The 25,821-nt window shown below is 42.9% G+C and overlaps 1 protein-coding gene and 1 long non-coding RNA gene across 3 annotated transcripts in view; one reads left to right on the forward strand and one right to left on the reverse strand.

The window, feature by feature from the left end:
* TET2 (tet methylcytosine dioxygenase 2) overlaps positions 1-25,821 on the reverse strand; it is a 69,166-nt gene that overhangs the window by 5,650 nt on the left and 37,695 nt on the right. For both annotated transcript variants that reach the window (XM_048942190.1, XM_048942191.1), the window contains exons 2-8: positions 14,765-18,137; positions 12,539-12,629; positions 9,052-9,145; positions 7,773-7,981; positions 6,828-6,978; positions 4,681-4,770; positions 1,998-2,135 (exon numbers count right to left, since the gene is read on the reverse strand). In XM_048942190.1, coding sequence (XP_048798147.1) covers positions 1,998-2,135; positions 4,681-4,770; positions 6,828-6,978; positions 7,773-7,981; positions 9,052-9,145; positions 12,539-12,629; positions 14,765-18,137 — 4,146 coding nt within the window. The remainder of the gene's footprint in view (positions 1-1,997; positions 2,136-4,680; positions 4,771-6,827; positions 6,979-7,772; positions 7,982-9,051; positions 9,146-12,538; positions 12,630-14,764; positions 18,138-25,821) is intronic.
* On the forward strand, positions 15-16,642 carry LOC125692104 (uncharacterized). The gene is made up of 3 exons (XR_007376464.1): positions 15-1,377; positions 3,331-3,690; positions 16,550-16,642. It is a non-coding gene; the product is annotated as an uncharacterized LOC125692104 (long non-coding RNA).

A 25,821-nucleotide genomic window follows, 5' to 3' on the forward strand; every position in this document is an offset into this window, starting at 1 on the left:
TCAGAAAGGAGTATTAGAGTAACTCTCTCAAACCAGTCTTGCAAGTTGCCTGAAATGCTAGCCTGTGTGTTTTACCTTGCCCTGACACTGTCAGCATCAGCATCTGGCAAATTACTTGTAAGCTTTCTTTTTGTGCAATTTACACATTATCACAAGAAGTCACCAATTTCATTTCTTCCATTGCTCTGTTGGTCAGCGTAAATAGAAACACAAAGTGTAAATCTCTATGTTTCTTGTACCTGTGCTGAAAGGAGCAGTTATAGATGTGTATCACCTAATCTGAAACCAACAGTGTGGTCCATAGCACCAGGGAGCTAAAGCAGTGACAGCTGTGCTCAGATGAAGATTTTTTTTTACTACAGTAGGTTAACTAGGTACCTTATTAGAGGTAGTGGGGCATATAACGTACTGTCATTGTGCTTCATGCTCTCTTAGGATGATTTGCAAAGCAGCAAGTCATGTTAATACTGCATAAAGATTTTGGGAAGTTAGCACCATGTATGTTGTAGCATGCTTATTGTGTTAGCTCCAGCTAAAATGGGTATTGGAGAATATCTCAGTGGAGAAAAAGATGCTGATACAGACATACTCTGCAGTAAAATAATGGAATCAGCCAATCTTCTGAAGAAAACTTAGCTAAAAATACGTATTCTGTTGGTGGTGGTTGACTTTTCAATTACATCAGACCCTGGAAACAGGGCAAATTTAGTTGGTATTAAAAGAAAGTAGATAATCTCTTTGGTAATAGGAGCTGTGCTGTGAATTACTTCAAATCGCAACTGAAGATTATTCAGACCTGAAGTTTGATTTTTCCTCATGTTTACTCTGGCTGTATGGACACAGAGAGAGTATGGAGGGAACAGAAATCACCCAGTACGTATTGAAAAACAGCCAGTTTTTCTGTTATCATTTGTGGAACCTTTGCTGGAGTGCAGAATGGAAAAGTGTAAAATGAGCGTAAGACTTGCAGACTTTACCCTCATCCCAAGCAGGAATGAAATCCACAGCTTTGAAAAGTCTACTTAGAAGAAAGTTATGGAAAAAAAAATCATTTGTTTCACAGTTTCATAGAATGGCAGGGGTTGGAAGGGATCTCTTGAGATCACTGAGCGCAACTTGGTGCTAAAGCAGCTTCCTTACAGCCGGTCACCCAGGAAAGCGTCCAGGAAGATCTTGAATATCTCCAGAGGAGATTCCACAGCCTCTCTGGGCAGCCTGTTCCACTGCTCTTTCACCCTCAAAGTAAAGAAGTTACTTTCTCATGTTCACATGGAACTTCCTTTGTTCCAGTTTGTGCCTGTTGCCCCTTGTCCTGCACCTGGGCACCACTGAAAAGAGCCTGGCCCCATCCACTTGACTCCTGCCCGTTAGATATTTGTAAGTATTTCTGAGTTCCAATCTGTCTGCTCCAGGCTGAATAGCCCCAGCCTTGCATGCGAGCTGCTTCAGGCCCCCATTATCTTTGTGGTCCTCCACTGGGCTTTCTCCAGCAGTTCCCTGTCTTTCTTGAACTGGGGAGCCCAGAACTGGACACAGAATTGCAGATGTGGCCTCAGCAGAACAGAGCAGAGGGGAGGATCACCTCCCTCAACTTGCTGGCCACACTATTTTTTTTTCATTTTAATGGAGTAGAAGATATAATCCAAAGTAGTTGGATTATAAAAAAAATTTTAAAAATCAAGATGACAAATATACAACATTTTGTCCCAGGAACACTGAAATAGGCATTTCAGCCCTTCTAGAGACTTCTTTCCATTGTCTCCATGGTTTCTCTTTTACTGGTTCTACATTAAACCTTTCTTTAATACCTCATAAGTCTCATTCAGTTAAACGAAAAATGACGTAGGGGGTAATAAGATAGCTCAGTTAATGCTTGTAATGTTTCTTTTTTTAGCGATCTACTTTATGTAATTATAAATTTAAAGAGACTGAAGATAATGAATTAAATGTATGAAATTACTGCTGGGATAAGGAGGCTGTGTGCATTGCTGACTTACCAGTGTACTCCCATTCTGCATATTGTGCAAGTCTCTGTGAGCATGAGCGCAGAAGTCCAGGCAGGCGGTGACCCCTGAGAATGGGCGGCCTTCTTTTAAACCCAGGCGACACTCAGGCGCTCTGTGTTCGTACTCGATCTGGGGAAAGATGACAGGTATCACCACGGCCTGCCCTGGCACCCCAATATGTGGACGTAGCAACGAACAACATGCCAGTCTGCTGACACCTCCGCAGTGGTGACATACAGATCTCAGGCAAATAAGCAGTTCTGTGGTAATTTCATGTGGTGTCCACTTTGCTCCTTGCTGCTCAATCCCATGCTCCAGACTGACTCTGCTGTGTTGCAAAATTGGCCAATAATACTTTTCCTTGCATATTACTTCTAATTCTCTGCCAGTGGTTTGTGTTTTTACATGACAAATGCAGTGCACGGTTTTGGTGTATGGAACCGTAAGAGTGATACGTAGGTTTAGACTGGAAGTATACCAAGCTATTACAAGAAAATTACTTGAGAAAACTGACTTTAGAATGACTTCAGGAAAAATAATAACTTGCTTTTCTATTTGTAATATTTTGGCTCACTGAAAGTAAATTTCATTAGTGTTAGTACAGTACTAAGCCCTGACCAAAAAGATAATGCAGTCAAGACAGTAATTTCTATATGTTTACGCACTGTTACGAAGCTTTACAAAGATCTTATTATGCAACATTAAGTCTTAAGCAAAAGGAAAGGACTTGGTAATCAAACATCAAGTCTTACAGATGACCATTTCATATCTTATTTAGTGAATAAAAAATGAAGCTCCGTTTGTAAAATGCTTTGCTGAAATTTCTGAGCCTTTCAAGTGAATACAAAAGACCTACACTTGATGGACCTTAATGGATCCTATTTTAAGTTGATGTGAAATTAGAAATTTTGCCAAGCCTTGATCCAAGTTTGTTAAATAGATGTCCAGTTCACTCTCAGCAATTTTGTTTTTAATATTTGGAATGTTCCCTTCACTGGAATCTAAAAACAAAATCAAAACAGAACTTGAAACATGTAAACTTCTTTGGAATCAAATGAGAATGGCTTGAAGCGTTATCCACATTATAATTTGGTTACCATTAAAGGGTATGTTTAAAGCATATTGTTGCAAAGGCTCTATGAGATGTTCTGCTGGGTCCAGTTGGAAAAAATTTACCAATTCTAGATTTTAATCCAAGCCATAATCCAGACTGGATGAGAACAAATTTGGCAATTCTAATTAGCATTAAGGCCATTTAGTTTCCACCACCTTTCACTACAACTGGAGTGCAATACAATTTAGGCCTTTATCATCTCTCTTACAGTATCTTCATTTTGGCTTTCCCAAAAACTTAACGCTTATACGGAACTCCTGGGATGGGCCAGGCCATGCATGTTACTTCTTATCTAAGGTAAAAGTTGAAACTTGTAAAAGCATGTATTGTCAACTAGTGTCAAGCATAACCATGGTTTATATGAAGAAAAATTTTCTAGAGAACTTTTATGGGAAAAGAAAGCAGCCCAAGCAAAGAGGCATTTTATTTTTCACCACCCCCTCATTTTTTCTTCTTCCTCCACCTTTCTTCTCTTGCAGAATGTCTCAGATGTTTGGAGAGATAACCACAGCTAGTGGGCACATGGCCACAATTTCCTCCATAATGAGTCTCCAAGCATTATCTGATCAGGTAAATGAAATCGCATCAGTCTGTACTAAACCTGCTTACCTTGTCTGATTGCTGTTAAAATATGCAGAAAATGAGTAATTGTAACTGCTAGTAAAAATGGACAGTTTTTTATAGCTTACTGCTTCCATTACAGCTGAAAATCTGTTCTGTGCTGATTGAGACAGCAAGTAAGTGTTTTGACTGGGCTTAATGTTGTCAATGGAAAAGAAAGAAGGTGTCACAGTTTGCAATTATGCTGATAGCCTGGAGGCTGTACGTTTTGTGAATGTTTGTGATGGTAGTGAGCCTGAACAATGGAAATGAAGGCCAACCGTTACCCATTTCAAAGGCTCTGTTGTCAAATTTTGGTGCAAATATCTGGAAGATGTTTGGTTAAGGAGTGGAGGTGGGAGGCAACCACATCTGGGAACGTGGTACAGCTTTGACTGTGCTACCACCTATGTATGTGGCACAACCGAACACAGCATGAAGTAGCCCCATGTGCGAGAATGCTGGTGCAGGCACTTGTGTGCATATGCAGGGCTGAGTGCATCCCATTAGGAAGCTTTGTTTTAAAAGCATATCTATAATAGCCACTTGAGAGAGCAGACTTGAAGCTGGTTTCAGGACTCTATTGCGATATAATGCACTACCATCTGATGCTACAGCCAGCCTTGCACCATTTTATGGCTGTTTTGCAAGTTTGGCTGGTGAATCATTCTACATCGAGAAACTGTGTTGCAGAGCTCAAGATTTCTGTTCAGTAGTAATCTTATTGCATTTACATAGGTGAAAAGATTAGCTGTAGTTAGTAATTAACATTCATTTGGTTTTACTTTTGAAAGCATTTCAAGAGGAACTGAGGATTTTTTTTGCTTCCATTAGCCCAGTGTCAAAGGAATGCTGCTACAAAATGTACATACATGGTTTGGCTCAAAGATGGAGCGCTGTGGGAAGTGTAGTAAAAGTCAGGTTGTGTGACTGCTTTGGTTCCCCTTTTCCCCATCGTACCTGGTTGTTATATGCATCAGGGGCAAGCTTCTTGTAGGTGGGTGCCATCAGGGTTGACAGATTCTGCAAGTGGGATTCTAGTTTTTCTTCCTGTTAGTAGATGAAATACAGCTCAATGACATTTCCATACTCTATGTACGGGACCTAAAACGTTAAGGTTTGTTACAGTGCAGTGATAGATGTGTAAAGGCCTAGGTCATTGTCACTGTGGTTTAGACAATATCATGAATCTCCTTTTTAATTATATTGTTTCACAGCCTTGAAAGCAGCATGCTAGTAGTGTAGTGTCATCCTCGCAAGAGGACATCACATACTATAATCTTACTTTGGTTTACATTAAAAAGAATCGCATTCTTCAACATGAAGATGTTTTAGGTCCAAACGTGATGATCCTCATTGTTTTTTCTACTGGAGTTTTGGGAAAATAATACTCTTTAGAAAACTTGAGATAAATAATGTTTGAATGCTCCATCAAGTTAATCTACCTAATTTAAGGGATTTGCACCCTGTGATAACAGTACTTCAACAACATTTAAATTATCGTTTTATGCAACAATCTAAAATTATTGTGATGTTTCAGACTTCAAAAGTTTCCAATCCTTAAGCAATCCCAAGTTGTGGATGCGTCTAGCAGTCAGTGCTGTGGAGGAGGAATGATCGTGTTCCTCTCTGTTAGGAAAGGTACACGCTTTCAAAATGAAGGGCCTTTTAAAAATGCTGTACTCCAGTAGCAAATTCCAGAGTTGCTCTCCATTCTATCGGGAGGAGGATCCTGAGTTCAACTACCTCATTCGTGAGGCTGTGATTTTTCATTTCAATCTCGTAAAGAATAGTGGCATAATGGAGTGGTGTACTCACTTTTAGGAGTTTGTATTTCTCATCAACGTGAGAAGAGCTGTGAAAAACCTATGGCTTTGTCAGAGAGACACATTCAGTGCTTTAAAATTTAGTATCTCCTCATAAAACTGGAATTTGGGACTCCAAAATGACACTGTAAAATCATCAACGGTATCTTGTTGTGACCTTGTGGTTGCTGCCAAAACTTGGAGCTTCTGTATAGTAGGAAGGTTACCATTTTTAAGTGTAGTTTCAAGTTTTTGTTGGTGAGGATACTATTTGTGTCATCTATATTGTCTTTAAACAGTGTCTATGCTGCAGGACTCAGCACCCAGTCTGGATGCATGCCTTGACTGCCTCTGACCTTGGGGCCAAGACTAGAGGGCAAAACTGTCTTTTCTGCCCAGTCTTGGCTAGCATGGGAAGTAAATCCAGGAATACAAGTTGGAAGAGTGCCCTGGTGGGCTCTGGCCAGATATCCAGCTTAGAAAATGTAGGGGGTTTAGGATTGCAGGCTATGATAAAGCTTTGTGCCACAGTGTGACTGAAGGAGAACTATTTTATCATTCTTGGGGAGATAGGGGACAGGAGGAAGGAAAAGGTAAATGTAATTATGATATTCTCAGCTCAGGCCATAGGATGCAAACATGCCTGACTGATCACGTACAAGAAAATGCTTGGGTTTACATAAGATGCCAGAATAGAGTGAAAGCTGCGGACCTATGCATCAGTTTATGAGCAGCAGTCCAAGAACTAGATTTGCACAGGCTAAGGTCAATATTGTTTTACTCTGACTCATTTTAAACAGTTGCCTGTTTGCTCTAACACAGAGCCCTGTCTGGAAACTATCAGAGGGGCAGGGTTGTATGTAGTCTTCCTACCCTCTTACTCCTATTGTAATTTCAGAGTTTCATCATATTAGCCTCCATGCGATCTGCTCTGGTTTCCAGTTGCAACTTTATATGCCTTCAGTTAGTAACCCTTCTGCTCTGCCACTAGGGAATGCCCAATTGCAGGCCTCAAACAGCCACAGTTATTCAGGCCATGCCCTTTCTTCTAATTGTGAAAGCTTGCAAACATGGTTTCAAGTCTCAGGGCTTTTACCAGCTGTCAGAATCTCGACAGTCAATTCAGCTGGCTCAGTGATGGGAATCAATCAGTTTTGCTGGCAGTTGTTTAATTACCCTACATGTATGCAGTTCAAGCAGGGCTCTGGCCCTTGGCCTCTCGTAATGTATCTCTTATTTGCAGAGCAACAGAAAGCATTTCATTGCAAATGAGGCATTTTCATTTTAGAAATGGACACCAACCTCTTTAGGATCATCCCCCATCAGCTTAAACTTTCTTGGAATCTTGCTTCTGGCAAACTTACAACCATTGTAGTACATGCTCCAGGAGCAACCAAAGGAAAATGAAGCACCACAAGTTTCAGGGTCCAGCCCTTGACATGCACAAGTCCGTCTAAAGAGGAAGAGAATATGGCTGTTAGCAGGAGGCAGGTCAGTTCTGCCAGTGCCGTGGGGGATCACTGGCCTTGGATCTTCTTCCACCCGTAAATAATGAAGAAATGAAAGAGACGCACGCGCTACAACAGGGGAATTCATCACAATGAGTAATTTCACGGTTGCAAAGCAAAGACTATGAGTTTTATATACTTATGTGAGAAACCTGGATTTGTGCAAAAGAGGGGATGTTTGTGTGGTGCCCTAACAGATACTGGTATCAACGGTACCTCAAAGGAGTATATGCTGATGGCACTGCAAGGCTGCAGAGCTCTCTGATGAGGGTTTGGCAAAAGGCTCCTGAAACATGGCTGTACCTATGCAGCCAAAGTAAGCAAAATACAGTGGTAACTAGGTTATTTTAATCTATGTGTTCTTCACTGTCAGAAAGACATAGAAAAAGTGCTATTACTTTGGGTTAAGGCTAGCTTCTGTAAGCATATCATATGATTTAATGCATCTAGTTTTCATTTCAAGGCAGAACTATCTGCTTTCTTGGGTGCAGCTGAGATCTTCCTTTAAATCATTTTTCTTCCTTTAAACACACTGAGAAGCTTCACAAGTCTGAGATTTTTTTTCCCCTGATTTTTCAAAACATTTACTTTGCTTTTCTCTGAAGGCTTGTGGGTTTTCAGACTGCCTGAAATAGCTTGGCAGGTACGTGCATTTACGGTAAAGGAGCGAGCAGGGGTGCCAGCTCTGAGGCTGGAGGTGGGTTTGCAGGTCAGTGCGCACAGCCTTTGTGTCACTTACTCTTCGTTCAGGGCGCAGCGCCGGTTGGTGAGCGTGCCATACTTCCTCAGAGTGTCGGTGAGTTCGGAATAGAGCTTGTCAGCCAGGCTGGTTGGGATTCCCTCCCAAACCAGGATGAGGATCACAATCACCGCCGTCTCACACGTGTGGCCCGCCCGCTCACGCACCAGGCAGAGCAGCTTTTCCTCCTGACTGCTTCTGCGGACTACCTGCATACACAGCAACACACGCCCCAGAGCCCCGACACAAACAAAGTGCTTCTTAGTGTGAGGAGTGAGAGAATAGGGAACCACAGCATTCGTGTGCGTGCAAGGTTATTTCTACTTCTCTCTTCCTCTTTGTTTCTGGTAACACACCGTATTTCCCACCTGTAGTATAAGCCAGGGCCACCCTTTCTGTTTAATGAATCTGACTCTGAGAGGGCAGCATGCAAAGCCACGGTGGTGGAAAACAGCTTTTCTGATGTAGCAGAAACATCCCCCTGGATCGGCACAGTGGTACAAGTGACCCAGTTTGATTAGAGGGTAAAAGAAAGCCGGGAGTGAGATGCCTACGTGTGCAGAGCTGCACTTAGGGCAGGAGGAAGAGACCAAACAGCCTGACGTGGGAGCTGTCTCTCTTTTCCTTCCTTACTTGAACAGCTAAACTTGTAATCCGCACCCAGTTGTGTGGCCTCGCCTGCCCCTACTACGTGGAAACATTACATCAATGAGAGGAAAGCAGCAGACACTGCTCAAAGGAAAGTGTTCCTGCTTCTCAGTGCTTGTGCCACTGCGGGTATTTCTATAAAGGTGCAGGCTGGCATGCATAAAGACTATAATCACAGATCAGTTTTTCCTCATCCTGTCTTTCCCTAGCCTACCCAAACCACTCAGTCATTTGTGCCAAAGCAAGACAGTGTTTGCTAAGAGGGTGTGCTAATGCCTCTTGAACTGGGAGCACATTTTAAAAATAATCACAGCGGTGTACTTCCCAGATTTATTTGTAAGCTAAAATTAAATAGCAGTGAGAACATCTGATGTTGTGAATCCTAAATCCAAATGTAACTGCCTTCCTTCTCAGGTTTTCATACCCTTGAGCCACATTTTATTCCTGCTGTTCTCCAGGCAACTTGAGCAAAGGCAGCGTGAGAGACAGCGGTGGCAGCAGGCTGTGGGCCTCCTGCAGTAGCTGTTTTAGGTTTCCCAGTGTCAGCTAACAGAAGGCCATCACTGCTGTTTGCTTACATGAACCACTGTGCCAAACTGGATGAGTGTTAACATCTGTGGACATCACTTACCCATTTAGCAATTGGACATCCTTGAGAACTTTTGCCTTCTTTCCCAGTGTAGACAACCCTCTCAATCCTTATAGCTTTACCCTTCTGTCCAAATCTTAAACAGACAAAAATATGCATAGTAAGCAGATTAATCTCGTTCTATGTGAGCACATTTGCCAGTTTTATCTTAAAAAACAAATACTGTGAGTTATGGGGAAGGGTGTGCAGTGCAGTTTATCTTGCTGGTTTTATTGTGGTGGTGGATCGATATGTTGAAAGAGGCAAATGGCTTTCATACTTCACAGCTGAGTAAAAATCATCCATATCACATTAATATTCCCAAACAAAAGTTTGAACTGTTTCCTTAAAGAAATTGTTACAGCTAATGACATTGTGAAAAGTGGACTTGAAGTCTTTCCATTTTGGGAAGGAATTCTATGTTTTTCTTCAATTTCTGGGTTAAATTTAAAGTGATGACTCTGAAATTTATATAATTGTCATGGAACAGCTGGCATGCAGTAGTCACTCTATTAAATTTTCCGTGCTTGTTTCTGGCATAGATACAGTATGAATCAGTTAAGCTATGATTAATTTGCTTCATATCTATTTCTTTTACTTTATCATCTGGTCATAAATTGTTACTTATTTACTTCTGCCTGACTTCTGTACTGAATTAGGATCATGAGGGGCACCCAGATGGTGCCATTTGTAGGTGCCTTTTTGAAAACAAAGCAGGCAAGCTCAACTCTAGCATTCAGTCAAGGTACTGATGCTGTTAGGGCCTATCCCCAAAGGCAAGTCGTGCTTTGCTCAGACAAATGACACCTTTTATGTCTTATGATGGGCCAAGTGGAAATATATAGCAAATGCTAAGCGAAGCAAGACTCATGTTAGCAAAGAGCATCAGACCTGTTGAGTGTATCCGAGTTTATTCTCCCCCCAGGGCTGCTGCAGCTGGGGTGCCCCACCTGCAGAGCCAAGGGAGGAGCATGCCAGGCTGAGGTGAGCCTTCTGAAAGGAGCCTGTCTATCAGAGACCTCGGGGGCTGCAATCCATGTTGTAGATCCAGCTGTGGTGCTGGCTTGGCTGCATTTTAGAGACTGGGCAAATTCCACCTCCAGCTCCCTTTCTTCAATCCTGCTGCTCCCATTGGTGATAATTTTTTTTTTTTTTTAACCACATATGTGGACTAAGGCTAAATCATAATCTTCTCATTCTTTGCCTGTTACCTGTGGAGCAATCAAGCTAGCTGCTTCTCACTGTGCAGCCATTTAATGCTGCCTTGAGAACTTTTGACTTTTCATCCCTCTGTTTTTTATCCTAAAATCTTGGTGACACATTTAAGATCAAATACTTGTATTTAAACTTCTGTCCTGTAAAGGAAATGAAAAATACTTATTTTTGGATGTGATCTCATTGTGAAATTTTAGTGTCACAGGAAATTATACAAATAAAATCAAGTTGTACTATGTATATTCTGCAGGCAGCTGTTAGATCATTTTTTCCTGCTTGGTCTTAGATGTTAGCATACACTCATTTCTTTAATTAGCCACAAAAAAATACATGTTTTAATCTTAGCATTTTCTAATGGACTAATCTGGACTGCAGGACAACTGTGTGGATGCCACTAGAGATCTGTCTTCTACATTGCACACTGCAAATGAAATAGGCCTTGTCTCAAATCTTTTCAGCTGTCACAGACAGATCTGTGCCTCACGGCAGCTTTCAGGCCAAAATCAGAACAGAATTCACTGACCATGAAGTAAGGAGTGGGAGAAGAAAGCATGTGTCCACCATGGATTCTGCAAGAAATTTGTTTTAATTAAAATATCAACTGTAAGAATAAACTCAAATCCTGGTTTGTTTGGCAGTGCTAATACCTTAAAAGTCGATTCCTATTTGCAGGAAGCCAGTTTAAAAGTTGAGCTTAATGCCCCCAACTGCACATGTGTTTGAGAGAATCTTCAGAGTGTTCTTTTCTTAGGGATGCAAAATCAGGAGGAGCTCTGGAGTTCTTCTGTCACGGCATCACACAGTTGATGCCATACAAACAGCTGTAAACCAGCCATGGCTCATTGCTGTTACATTCTACTGAGCCTGGCAGAGTATATATGCATGGTATCTGTAATCTCTCAGGATTTCCTTCTGCCAACATGAAATGAAATCAGTGGGGAGGGAGGTAAGATGAGGTCAGTATTAAGGATGAAACATCACATTCCAAAGTCAAGAAATGAAAAATGTTTCATCTCTAATAATTGATGTGATGACATGAACGACTTTCCAATTTTATTTACTGCTTGTGAATATTAAAGAATTAATCAGTCAGAGCTTTGGAGATAACAAATTGTAAGAAGCTTCCCAGGAGGGTCAGTGCTCACTCCTCCTTTGCAGGAAGAGGCTGATTTATGTAGCTTACATGTGTTTCAACTGCTCACAAAGCTGAAAACAAGCGCTGGGCCGAGGACAGGAGTTACAGGGAAGGAGGTGCTAAGAGAAAGGACTTTAGGGCTAATCACTTAAAGATAATCCTTGGGATTTAATGTGCCCTAGTGGTCCATGCTCTGTGAGTACAAGCTAGCAGACCCTGCTGAGAGGCTGTTCTCCTTAGCTCAAGACACAGCGCCGCCAAGACATCTATTTGCTTTCGATGTTCAGAGTTTTAAGGTATTAACAGATCAAACTGCCATCTGTCTCAGACTATATTGAGGTTTTTTGTTTGCTTGTTTGTTCACGAGGGAATTGAATTCCCAGATACCTCTAAAAATCTGGCCATTAGCATCTATGCTTCCCAAAACCTACAGGTAATGCAGAATTCATGGTGTCAAGGTCACTTTTGTGTGTGACAGTTTTAAATTTAAATACTTCAGAAATGCTGGTGGATTTTGTACTTGTGCTATATATCTATTAAGGGATGCAACATGATATGGGGATTATCCACAATCGAGATAAGGCTGTTTTTATGCTATACTCCAAGGGAGGGAATGTTTTGTCGCAAAACTACTTATCGATTGTTGGGCTGAAATCCTATCAATAACTTTGTTTCAGCTCTCTGAAAGTGACAGAGTTAGGTTTAGCCCATTAGGGTTGTGCCCTATACTTAACAGCCTGGGACAGAAATAGAGACAACTGTGCAGTTTGGTATCCTGCTCTCCATTTCGCTTCCACCTTAGCATTCTCGCAGGGGGAACACCAGGTCTGTGCCTGTTCCTGAAGCCATTGCCAACTGCCTGGCTTGGCAGGCTGGTGCATACTTGTTCCTGCTTGGGTTTGCTGGCGCCTGTCTCCAAGTGCGCAGCCCATGCCAGCCAGCAGACTATTAGCCCTGTCAAATATTGTGACTCTCTGGTGAATAGCACAGTGCGTCATGTTGGCAACACTGGAGTCGCTAAGCCTACAAGTAATTACTTGATTTGCAATTGTTTATTTCTTTATGTGCAAAAGCTGGAAAAATTCTGCCATCCACCAAAGGATAAACGTTAATCTGCCCCTGTGCCTTTGCACTAATTACCTTTCTTCCATGATTTCTCTAATAGCTGCCACATTAGGACCGGCTCCTAGGTGGGTATAGAAAGGACCTTCATCTTTTTCAATAATTTGCTCTGTTTAAAACAAAATAAAGGTTATTACTTCGAAGCCTCATTCTTTAATGTAAAAAAGTAACATTGCAAGGTTTGCATTTAACCAGTTAGAAAACTGCTGTACGGGTCTCGGGTCCATTTGCAAACACTTACATCTTAAAGTATGCACGTGCAATTCATACAAAACACACAAAGCACACAGCTAACTCTGCAAATAGCTGTGATATAGACTGTGTGTTTTTGCTAGCACAAGCAGTTGTTTCACATCTCAGCATGTTTTGAATCTCATGCTGAGATTCAAAAGGCCATTTTCCTGTTATCACTGATCAACTGTTTCTCCTTCTCCCATTTCCTCCTCTCCCAATATCTGGAAAGGAGGATAAATTGGATAACAATGGTAAATATTGACACTAGTGAGCTGTACAGTACTTGTTTTTCAGCAGACGCGTTATGCAGCAACTTGCAGCTCCAGAAAGTGCCATTAAGGCCATACTGAATTTCTGCCACCTACAGAAATGAAGAAAGCATGTTTGCTGAAAGAAATCGTGTGCAAGACTTAGCCATACTGCTTGTGTACTATGAATGGTGCCTCAGGTTTCTGTATATGGGTAGGGCCATGCCAGCACTGGCAGAATCAGCTGTTTTGACACTGGGAGGCAAGGTGCAGTAGCCAGAGGAAGTATCCAGGCATTGCCTGGGTTCAGGGGCAGCCAGTGGAGTGTGCAGATGTGGCTGAGGGGCGACTTTCTGTGCTGTTTTCTCCAAAGGCTGAGTGAGGTGATGCTGCTGACAGACTCTGGGAGCACAATGGAGGCATGCTGTAAGCCTGGACGTGTCAGTGGGGAAATGGTGTAGCTTGCACCTCCTTAACGAAGAAATACTGTTAGGAAAGAGCAAGAAGCTCTACCAGTTGCTCTGTGGCACTAGGTTCCCCAAAGAGGACAGAATCTGGCTTTTGTGCTCCTTTATTTCCTAAGGAAGGGTAAGCTAAGAATTAAAACATGAGTGGAAAATAAGCTCTTTTTGCTAAGTTAGCAGTTAGCAGGCTGAAAAAAAGACAAAACCTGGAAGAACGAAATAATTGCCAGAAAAAAAGTTTTGCCACCTACATTGGAGAAATGGCCTTCAAAACAAAACAGCTTCAGAGTTTTAAAAGAAAACCTACATGCTGTATGTTGTTTCTTACAAAGCAAAAAGAAACAGCAACAACAGGGAACTCTGGAAAGGCATTACCTCCTTTTTTGCTTCTATGCATCATCTCAAGCATTTGAAAAGGCAGTTTTAAATCTGGCAGTTTTGCAGGAGCCAAAACTTAGCCCCTTTTAGTTGATATGCAATTCCAAGCTGTTAGAACCAGTATGTGAAACTACAGCAAAGCTTTTACACTTTTTTCTTGGCTGCTGCTGAAACACTTGTATCTTTTGCTTTAGTCTGAGTAATTCCTCCAGCTGTAGGGCCTGGAAGTGCCTGTCACACCTGGCCATGTGCAGTGTAAGTGCATGGAAGCTCAGACTATGGGCTATGCCTCACACTCTGCTTCTCTTCTCTCAGCTCTATTCTTCCAGATTGCAGGGACTAGGTATGCTGGGAAGAAATACTGAGGGTCTCCTTGCTGCTCTTTCATTGCTGCCTGTATAGCTTCTTTGAGCTGCTGTTCTCTTTAGCTTTGCAGTAGGCAAGTAAGTGAGGGGGATGGTAAACTCATGCAACAAGTGAGGAAAAATCTGTCTTCCCTTCTTCGCTTAGGTTTTACTGAGGCAAACTTCAACAGTCTCGCTGTTAGAGCAAAAAATCATAAGGTTTGGACCCGAGACATGTTTTGTAAAAGCCATATCTAGCCTTGACAAATAATTTTGTAAGATTGTAATGTTATGACCCGCTTTTTATCAGCATGTTGTCATTATGTCTGCTGCTCAAGGAGAATGGAAGTTGAGGGAATACATGACTGTCCACACACATTCTGACTGTAAAAGCAGTGTAGAAAAATTGCTGTAAATCCTTGCTCATTGCTGTTCTAAAAAAAAAAAAAAAAAAAAAAAAAAAAAGACACCAAAAAGCTCCCCTCCTAGAGAAACATCCAACTAACCCTGCAATCTGAACCCAAGGCTAGTTTTCTTGTGAACAACTATGTCTTTAGTACATCTCTCAGCACTTACCAACACAGCTGCAAGATGGGAAATCATACTGGGTTTTGGCAGGTGTGTCCAATAAATTTTTTACAGGAGTATCCAATAACTTGGAAGGTGAGTCTAAAAAATTATTGAGAACAGTTCCAGCTGTTCTTTTGGTCGGGGTTTTCTCAGCAGACACATTTGCTTGCTGTTCTAAGATCGGGGTGTGAGTATCAAATTCTGCAGCACTGGTGTTTCTAGATAGGATGGTAATAGGGCCTGCTGTCTCAACCTTCACGTTTTTAGGCGATTTGACAGTAAAAGTCTTGTGATCAAACAGTGATTTGACCTGTATCTGTTTTAGCTGCTGTTCCATTGTCTCAATGATGCTCTTTTGTTGTGTGTTCTCACAGCCAAAGTGCTGATTCTCTTGTTTAATTGTTTTTTTCCACATTTTGTTTTCCAGCTGCCCAGCTGATAGGCGCATGCAAATGTTAGACTTTGCGCCAGCCTCAATTTTTATAGGCTTGCGTGCTGCACCGGCGCCAGACTCGGTTTTGGGTTGCTGGTATGCTTGTTGCTCCTGTTTCTGTAAGAGGTGCCACCTTAGAGCGGCGTGCTTGTGAAAATCCTTTGGGGTTTGGCTTTGCAAATGACAGCCTCTCTGATCTTGTGAGTGTGCAGGAGTTTGCTGGCTGTGCGGTAAGTACTGCTGGGGCATCGGTGCAGCCTGCTGGCTCGGGGGATCTTGACTGAGGCTACCGGCGTAGCTTTGTGGCAGCTGTATAACTGAAGCTTGTTGCATCTGTTGCTCTTGCTCTTGAAAACAGTGATTCACATCTTGCTTGGGAGGCAAGTTATTTGAGAAATACTGCATGTGTTGCAAGTCACGCGCTTTGTTTGCTCCAAAGTGTTCAAGATTTGCGGCATTTTCCTTTTTCTCTGACATCAAGTGCACGTTGTTTGGGCAGGGATGCTGCAGACCAGCACTTGTTTTCTGGCTGTAGAGGGGAGTTTTGTTGTTCATGCTCTGTACCTGCTCTAGCCCTAGCTGAAGGCTATGCAGTGGGAATGCGGTTGGTTTCATGTACTTATTCCCAGTTTGAAAGCACTCATCTGCTTTAGGCTGACTGAAAGATGTCCTGTCTGGCTGCTGCTCTGCATTGTTCTGGGAGTGGGGAATAGTTTGGGATGGTTCTTTGCTTTTCATTTGCAGAGCCTGTTGCTGGTTTGGAGTTAGCTGCGGACTGCACGGCATCTGTGTCTGCTGTGTCTGCTTTTGGAGCATCTGTTGCAAAACGTGTGAATGCAAGAACTGTTCGCTTTCCCCTGGCTGGGGATTCAAGTGCTGCTGTTTCAGTGGGGCCCCTATAGGCTGTTCAATTTGTTGTTCAGGGTGTTGCTGGAAATGGAGCTGCTGTGGAGGGTGCTGCTGCACTCGGGGCTTAAGCAAGGAATCCATCTTTGTGAGCTGTGGCTGCGGTGAGTGCTTTTGGAACAGCAGCTGCGTGTCAGCTGTGGGATGCGGCTGCAGCTGGGAGCTCTCGCTTTTGTACTGCGGAGGAATTTGTTCTTGTTGCATTATTTTCTGGCTCTGGGGCTGTCCCGGCGGCCCCTTTAATGCATCAGGACTTCCAGCATACTGTTTCATATAAGCTGCTTTGGATGTATTTGCCCGGTACTGAAGAATTGATCTCAGTAATGCTTCGTTGGGCTTGTGGGGAAGCTCTCCGTGCCGGAACGGCGTGGAAACCAATTCTATCCAGGCAGGCTTTGAGTAACGCTGAGGCTGTTGCACAGACTCTTTCACTTGGTCCTTTTCTTTGTCAGGAGGAATCTCAGGTTCTCTCCGTCCTGGGAAACGCTGACACAGTTGAGGCAACTCACCATCGCTTCCGCATGCATGCAGGTTTTGGAGGGGAGGCTCTGATGGCGGCGGCGGCATTTCTTCTGGGTGCTGCTGAATGGAGGCGGCTGCAGCAGCTCGGAGATCACTCTGGCTGACTTCGTGCTGTGATGTTTGCACCTGCTGCGGAAGCCTTTGCTGGGGGTGAAGTTGCTGTTGGCTGAGGCCGGGACTTTCTGGCATTGGTCCCTGCTGTTGCCCTTCATTCTTGATCTCTTCAGGAAGAGTTTCATCACATCTTTTGTCATAGGAATGGCGTCCTTCTCGCACCATGACGGACAGTGCACTGTTCATTTCTGGAGCAGGAGAAGTTGAGGAATCTTTGTGAAACATTGAGTTCTGTGTAAAGAAAGCACCATTTTTTTCTGCTTGCTCAGAAAACCTTTCCGGTGCAGCATTCTGAGCTTGCAGGTTACTGCTGGAACTTAGAGAGAGGTCTTGATTGGGAACCTGCCCTATGCTTCCATGAACAGCACTGTTTCCTACAGGTAATCGGTGTGTATCATAGCCTGGAGTCTGCTGCTGTAGCTGTAGTTCTGGTTTCTGAAGTGAACAGCTACCTGGCAATACAGGTGGCTTACTGGAGTCGTCAGCACCATAGACCTCAGTAACCACTACAGCTGGCACTTGAGGCAGCTCAGAGTTTGAGGTCTGTGGGGAAGTGATCTGCCCTGAGGTATGGGATGAATGCGTTGTCTTGTGGGACAACTCATTAGTAGCCTGACTGGTAATGGCATTGATATGAGATGTGTTCTTCTGCATTGCTATGGAAACATGTTCTGGATAATATTGAGACAGTGTTTTCTCCAGGAGTTCACCATGCATGCTGTCCATGGAAGAGGCAGAAACTGTAGCACCATTAGGCATTGGCACTGCCTTGTTCTTGAGTAGTAAGACAATGTCCCTGTTGTGGCAATTAATGTTTTCCTGCTCCTGTTCATCCTGAATCAGGAGTTCACGAGGGTCTTCTGAACCACCACTGTTGTATCTTGCAGACGGCATCAACTCCGAAGCTTCATTTTCTTGTCCCATCTCAGATTTCTTCTCACTGTAGCAATTGGAGATGCTTGGTTTTTCATAGTTATCCTCTGGCTCAGCTTTTTCTCCATTTACCTCTTTGTCTTGTTTCACTTTCTTGCTCTGTTGAAGTCCAAACAGAGAGGGCTCACTAAAAGTGCGTTTTATCCCACCATTTTGCATATATTTGGAGCACGCTTTCTTCTCTTGTAGAAGGTCAGGGCTAATGCGGTGGTTTGGGCTTCCCTTTGTGTGGGGCTCTCCGTAGTTGCTCTTATTGAACAGCCGCTTGTGGTCACCATTGACTTCGACCTCAAGTCTCTCTGTTGCTGGACTTCCGTTCTGTAGCTTCACTGCAGAATGCTCTGCCTGGCAAATGTGAGAAGATTGTGATATTAAAAATGGACTCAATCTATTGCCGTCAACATGGTTGGTTCTGTCCTGTTCCATCTGGCCTGCTCCGGGGCCATCCACAAGGCTGCCCTCTGAACGTATCTGCAAGAGAGAAGAAATGGGGAAAGCCCAGGTCAGCTGCAGGTTCACTCAGGATAGCAGATTGCCAGCAACTCCTACAGCATTCCCGCACCTTCATCCCAACTGGTTTCCACACACAGCAGCAGATTGCAGGCACACCTCGGGGAGGTTCGCTACCCTGTCAGATTTTGCAGCCTTGTGCCTCCCCTTTCCCCTTGCAGGTTTATTCTTCAAGATGAAAAGAGAGAAAATACAGCGCGGTTCCTTACCACCATTGAGCACACAAACAAATATTTCACCAAACATCTCTCATAATGGTGAAAAAAAGTATTATCTGCTTTTGAATTATTTGCATTGGCTCCTCTGTTGTTGCCCATTCTCCTCCACAAGGCAGAAAAGTCACGCGGAAACCCTGGTTCCCAGACTTGGTGCTAATCCTGTTATTTGATTATGTGTGCCAAACCCCTTTGATGCAACTTCAGGGATTATTGCCACCAAGCTTGCCAATTAGAGAGAAAACCTCCCTTTTTCAGTCTTCAGCTGTCTGACAAGGCCTTGTAAAACTGGCATCCCAAAAGCATACACAAGTGGCAAAATCCACAAGCGAGACAAAACCTCGCCACGTTGGTATCTGTAGGAGTTCTTACACTTCAACGTCTGGATAATGTTGACAGAAACAAATGAAGAGATTTCTGAAAAGTTTGAGGGAAATCGTATTTTTTTTCAGGTATCCTTTTAAATTTAGGCTATAGACATCAGGAATGGCTTAAACTCTGCATTTGGGTTTTGAACTGAGCCCCACAGCTGTGGAACTAGGATTTTTCCTTTGTTTGGACAAAAAGTTCCATTTTCTTCTTTAAACTAAGTGTTTTATTTATAAAATTGGAGTTTTCTTTGAATAACAGTACTGACAGTGTACAGTGAATAAATTCCATAGAATGACAATCTAATCCTGTTCATATGGATCTTCCCAAGATGCACAATCCCACTGATAAAGCCATTGTTTGACTCTGCATGTAATTTATTCTTTGTTGGCTTTATGATTCTCAAACAGTCACAAATGACAGAAGACAGACTGGCAGAGGGTTTTCCAGATGTGAGACTGCAGAGAAAATCTGAATTGTGCATGCCTTTGCCCTGAAGGTTTTATACTTAGTTTGCATTGAGGGGAATGGAAGGCTTCCCTATTACCAGGTCATGTCTGGCTGGACTGCAGAGTTAGCACAAGCATGGCACGTGGCTGTTTTGCCACTACCCAAGATCAAAAACTTCTGTCATCACATTGCTCTGCTCATGTATTTATCCTACACTAATGTTAAAAAAACCCAAAAAACTAAAGAAGGTCTAATTTATATGGTTCTCAGTGCAGTATTCCTTCGCTCAATCAATATGACTCTAAAATGCTTTTTAAAGTAGTGCTATTTCACAAGATTGGTTATTTCCAGCAGAAACATCCTTGCTTGTGGCTCCAGTTTTGGTATCAGGACAATTCAAACATAAATTTTGACTGGCAAGCACCCATGCAATAACTTGGATCCACTTCATCCTTATCCCAAACTAGGTCTTACACTTCCTTTTCACCTTCCAGTTTCTGTATTGAATTTATCTTCTGTGTGACAGAAGTAAAGAGGTCCTCTCGGCAAATAACAGTACTTAAAAAAAGAGTTTTTGAAGCAGAAGATGGAATATTTGACCGTCTTCTCTATTTTCTTGACAAGGTAAGGCATTTTTCTTCCCTTCTACATATATTCCAGTATATCTCCCCAGCTAGCTTTAAAGTACCCTGAGACATGAGCCCTTGCCTCTTTCCCGGGGAAAGCAGCGCAAAGAAGGATCCCTTTGATGTGTCATTCCAGGCGAGGCAGCAGAATTACGCTCCCACACTATCTCAAAAATAAAACGTCAGCCTAATCTGAAAACCATTCTTTGCCTTCACACCTTTCATACGTAGGAACTGCAGCTGACCTGCAGCTCAGACACGAGCGTGTAAGCTGCTCTACTGCACAAGTATGAAATGAAATAAAAGGAACCATGGTAATTAACACCATGCTGTCAAACTGTTTCTAAAATATTTGTTTCTCTTTTAGAAAAGAAACAAAATTTGTTTCTTTTTTTAGTCTAGCTTGTTGTGTTCTAGTGTACTGTATGGTTTACAGCTTAATTCTCCCTAAATGTTCCAGGACAATCTTTCTTCTCAGCTCCTTATGCACAGGTAAGCCCACCTTTTGCTTACAAGCAGGGGCTGCCTGACTGCTCTGATGCCCTCAAGGAGTGCATCTGTGCTTCAAAAGGGAGTCTGAGATGCATGCCGTCCCTAAAACCCACAACATTATTTTCCCTAGGTGGCAAGGATAATCATTCCCAGTGTTGGCAAAAGCCTCACAGTGTGAGCCAACCCATTCCCCTGAGTTCTGCTCGTCTCCAGCATAGAAGGGATTGTCTTAGGCATTGCAAAAGACAACATAAGTACTTGGTTCTTCAAAATAGGAAGTTAATTCATGGATTGAAAAATGCTACATTTATGTTCCTTGAAGCGCAGTTAGGGTTGTTACACTTTGTCCTCTGTCTGCATTATTCACAACCCTCTCAAACTGCATCTTAGTGCAATTCTTGCTCAAGCAGTTACAGATCACAGCAATTATTTGTAATCTAAAACAGGCACGTGGCAGCTGGGCCTTTCTTACTGGTTTTACCTAGGGCACTGTGAAGATGTCTTGGTGCTGCTGCTCAGCAGGCCTGGGGTCCTTACGAAGTCTCTGCACGCATACGAGCTCTTTGCACCTCACAATTGGTGTGGGTGACAGGTCTTGCCCCTCCAAGGAAACCTGCTTTTCCCTAAGCACAGCAGTTAGGCATTTCTCTCTTCCCATTACTGTACTTTATTCAGACCATTTAGCAGCAATACGTATTCTTCCTCAGCTATAATTCATTAGAAATTCAAGTCACATCAGCAGCATCTGTGAAACAATTACTGCATCTAGGACTGACTCTGCAGTCTAATCCATCATAATTATGACTGGCCTCTTTGAAGATGCCACGATGCGTGACTTAAATATAGCACATTACTGTGCAAATGGATCAGCATCTCATTCCACCGATATGCATTCAGGTTATAATTCAGTCCACTGCTGCTTGACTTTCTCAAATACAAGCCACGTACATACATTTATTTCTCCCCACATATGGGGTGCAAATTGGAAACCAGGCACTGAAAGAGAGTTAGAGATTTCTTTGGTTTATGGGCAACTTTGGTATATTCCTGCTACCTCTATCAATACATCAAAACAGAAAAGCTGTGTAAGGTGCTGTTATCCACGTGGCAACAGAAGTACTCATAGCTACATTGATTTTCTTTCCTGGAAAATCTTTACTTTAAACCAGATCGAGAGATTCGTACCTCGTTTTGAATAGTGCCCATACTTCGGGAGTCTGTGAATGCAAAGCAGCTCAGTTGATCGAATGGACAAAGAGGTGCTGCAGGGCAGCACAGAATTCCACACAGCCGGGCAGGAATACACAAGGGAAGTGAATTTACCTTTGTGTCTTGCTAAAGTGCAGTTTAATACTTTCTCATTACACCCTCTTGCTCTTGTCATCTGGGTACAACAGTTGGCTTCACTTCTGGCTTAATTTGCTATGTATTGCTATACCCTGCTGTACAATTACTTCCCTCCTGAGAAGCTCACGCTGTTGGCAAAGAGGTCTAAAGCTTGAATTGCTGAGTGGAAAAGCTTCTGAAGCATAGAGTTTTGGTTTTTTTCCCCTAATTTGAGAATGAATGAATGAAAACTTGAGAAAAGGCATAAGCAGAGTGCTTCCTACATACAACCACTCATACAAACAGCAATATCAAAAAGCTCAGTTGGCAGACAAATAGCATATGCCTCAGGTTTTAACTCTGAGGAGCCTGTAACCCCAAATTCAGCCCTGATGCTTGCTGAGAAATAAATCATAGAATCGTAGAATCACAGAATCACAAGGTTGGAAAGAACCTACAAGATCATCTAGTCCAACTGTCCTCTCATTACCACTGCTACCACAAGCTACTAACCCATATCTCATAGCTCCTCATCCAGATACCTCTTGAACACTGCCAGGGACAGCGACTCCATCACCTCCCTCTGTACCAGCCCAAGTACAATCCATTAGACTGCAGGCAAAACCCTGTAAAAACTTCAGCACTAAAAACTGAAAATTTCTGTACTTGTATACATGCAATATTGCTTCTAGTTATCTTGACAGCGGAATTTTTTCTTTCTAATTCTGGATGTGTAAGGGGTTGTGATGCTCAGCCCTATGATTTATAGCTGTGTGGATATTATGACGTGTCATTTTCCTCTGGCCTTGTTAATTAGCAGTTACTTCAGCTGTACTTTGGGTTAGTACTTGTAAGTGAGCAACAAAGGTCACTAGAGGAGGAACAATGTGCCATTAACTCAGATCCCTGGATGTGATGCAGCACATCCAGATTTCTTATTAGGGAGACATTTTCATTATTACTGTTGCACATATGGAAACTGTGTAGTTTAATGAGTTTTGTATATGTTTTGCATTTATGGTGCACTGTGCTTATAGACTGAGAAGCAAAACAAGATTCCCCATGGAGACCAATGTGGAAGGCAAGACCAGGAACGCCCACTTGCCCACACTCTGGGGCTTTGTCCTTCACAGAACACCTTCTTCCCAAGCCACCACTGCTGGTAGTTTGTAATAAATCCTATGCCATAAAAACCCAGATGCCATGTTGGCCTGTGAAGAAGGTGTTCCCTAAGAATTTGCTGTCCTCCCTACCAGCACCAGTGCTTTCCCATTGCAATGTGGCAGCAGAGGAATGCAGTGCAACCTCAACACAGACGTTGAGGAGGCCCCAGTAGGACAAAGGCAGCCTGTTGTGGGCTGTGCTCTGTGGCTGACACTGGGCTCCTTCTGCCCTGCGTTCAGCTGTCTCTTCATTTGGATGGTGTATTTATACAATGCATTAAAAATGCTTTGGAAAAATACTTGCCTAAGGATGCAGCGCGTTCATTGTCATTTCAAGCCTTTGAGTTGAGATTACATTTCTTTCTAAAATGAATATACATCTTGTTTTCTCACTGTAGATTTATGTAGCAGTTATGGGGTTAATCTAGAAACTACTGGATGAGGCTCTGTTACTGCATTCTGCAGGAGGTCATATTACATGAATGTAATTGTTTTCTCTGGTATTTAGATATATGAATAATCTGTGTCAAACAGGAAAGAAAATGTGGGATGGTAAAAATTTGTTACCTCATTTATAGTTAATTTATCCTTAATTTACAGGGGAAATGGTGACTGGTGAATATAGATATAAACAGACATAAGGGAATGAAGGGCATGGGATTTGTGAAATATGAGGATTAATAATTCATTAAATCTTATCCAAGCCAGAAGCCTCATAATTCATGCATTTTTAAACCAACTAGTGCTAACCCTCTTCAATTTATTGACACCAGCACTTGCATTTCAGAGGTGCAATGATCTAATGCAGAAGCACTTGAATCAGTTTGATTTTTGACCTTAAAACAGGGCAAGAGAGTAAAGCTAAACTGGTCTGCACAGTGATTTCCCCCTGCCCTATTATATGCCCATCACCAAGACTGGATACTGCATAATACCTACACAGGCATGAAAAACTGCACTCCCTGACAATTGCATAAAATCAAGGAGAGTGACAATTAAATGCCTCTACAGTATGGGTAGAAAAAAAACAGTTATGTGAAGGGAATGAATTCAGGAATATGAGATGCGAGTAAACAGGAATTATGATGTCACCTCACATAGTGCTCCAGTTCCTATTTTTTCTCATTAATACTTCAGACAAGCTTTGCACCTGATCGTAACAGGCAGTGCTTCTAACAGAAACATGCAGTGCTCACTTGCTATGCCAACTCACTATCACTAGATGGGAACTGTTTCCCAAAAGCCTGATCTTCAGGAGCAGGCTGGGTGTAAGAGACAAAAGGACCTTCCTGCTGCAAGAACCAGGTCAAGGCTGCTACCTCCTCTTGTTCTTGCTGGCTGGAACCATGTTTCTGTGGTTTAGATCTGGTGTATACGATTGGTGTGTGCTGGCAGACCATCACATCGCACCACAAAGCTGGGGATGCTCAAGTAAGCATGCTCAAGGTGAGGTGTTTCCATTCAATATCAAGAAAAATGTTGGGGTAAGAAAGTAAAGCAAAGTCTCTTTTTTTCCCCCTTTGTCAGTTGTGCTAGTTTTAGGCATGTCAAGCTATGGCTGGCAAGTTATCAAGTATATAGGCACTGAATTTGTTTCTTGAAACATGGTAGAATGCAAGAGATGATTTTCTCTTGGGTTCTTCAGCTACCCCATGTGTCAAGTGGTAATGCTGATACTTGTGGCTGAAGAATATCAACTATCTGAAAGCAGTAGCTAAGTGCTGATGCTGCTCTGGCCGAGTTCTGCAGTGCAGCGTGCCTCTGCGAGCATGAGAGCTTGCCAAAACAAGCAAGTGTTGGTGGCTCTTCAAGACACACTTGATGTTATCAACCTGCCATTTAGGGAAGGTTACTGAGAGGTCAGCGTCATCGGTATCTTCCAGTTTCTGTGATCTTTGTCCATCTGGCTTCAGACCTGGATGTAGCATGGATTTCTTTAGTTGATCGCTTCCTGACAGCAGCTGAAGGTTGATTCTCTGTAATGATTTAATCACAGCCTTGCTAAGTAGTGCATCCTCCTTGGAAACTAGAAGCAATGGGTGAGATGTTCTTGGCTTTCTTCACCCCTTTCTACAAAGAAGTAAGGATCCAAAAGAAAAAACACTGATAGACTTGAAGACCTTCTACAGATTTCAGTATTTCATTGTGGTGTGTCAGTAACAATGGAAAACGGGAACAGAAATGGTCCTGTTTGGCATCTGGGGAAAAGAAAAGCAATAGGAGAGAAAAAAGTGTTGTAGGCAGCAGCATCCTCAGAAAACCCGTTTACACAGCTCTGCTTTCCATCATCCTTTGAACTTCAATCAGGAAATCCAGTTGGGTCTCCTGGTTTTGCTGAAAATGGAACTTTGGATGAATCACACAATTAAAGAATCCTTGGATTTGGAAGGGACCCTTAAAGATCACTTGAAGTACAGTTATCTTAAAGTTTTCCTCCAAAAGTTGGAGGTGAAGGCCATGCTGAGAGGAGGCTGTGGCCAGGGAGAGTGTAGTGACCATACTGGGGCCAGTTCCTCCAAGCACTGCTCCAGCAGATGCCCTCAGGTGACGAAGCATAGCATTCATCCCTTTTGCTGGCCTCGCTTGTGGCAGCCTGTAACTCCAAGCACATTCCTCTTTTACTCCAGTGTGCCAAAGGCCAGTGCTGGGAATCCCTGGGCAGAGAGCCACGAGACGTTGGCGTGTCCATCTGTAAGATGCTGCATGCGGGTGCTCCTGGGCTCCTGCTTCACCTGAGGCTTTGCTTCCAGATGGAGATGATTGAGGAACCGAGCCAAAACAAGGGTACATGTTTTGGGAGGATCTTGTGCTGTTTTAATCACTGTGTGATTAGATTGGAAACTGAGTTTTCTTGCCCACATGTAATGTTTTCTTCCCACTTTGTCTGTGCCTTGTATGATACGCAAACCAATGACTCATAAGCATATGGGAGTAGTAGGTTTGTGAGGAGCCTCAGGAGATAAGTGCCCGGTTCCTCCATCCTAGACAACACCGGCCAGACCTG

Source organism: Lagopus muta, chromosome 4 (assembly GCF_023343835.1).
Source record: "Lagopus muta isolate bLagMut1 chromosome 4, bLagMut1 primary, whole genome shotgun sequence".
Taxonomy (NCBI): domain Eukaryota; kingdom Metazoa; phylum Chordata; class Aves; order Galliformes; family Phasianidae; genus Lagopus; species Lagopus muta.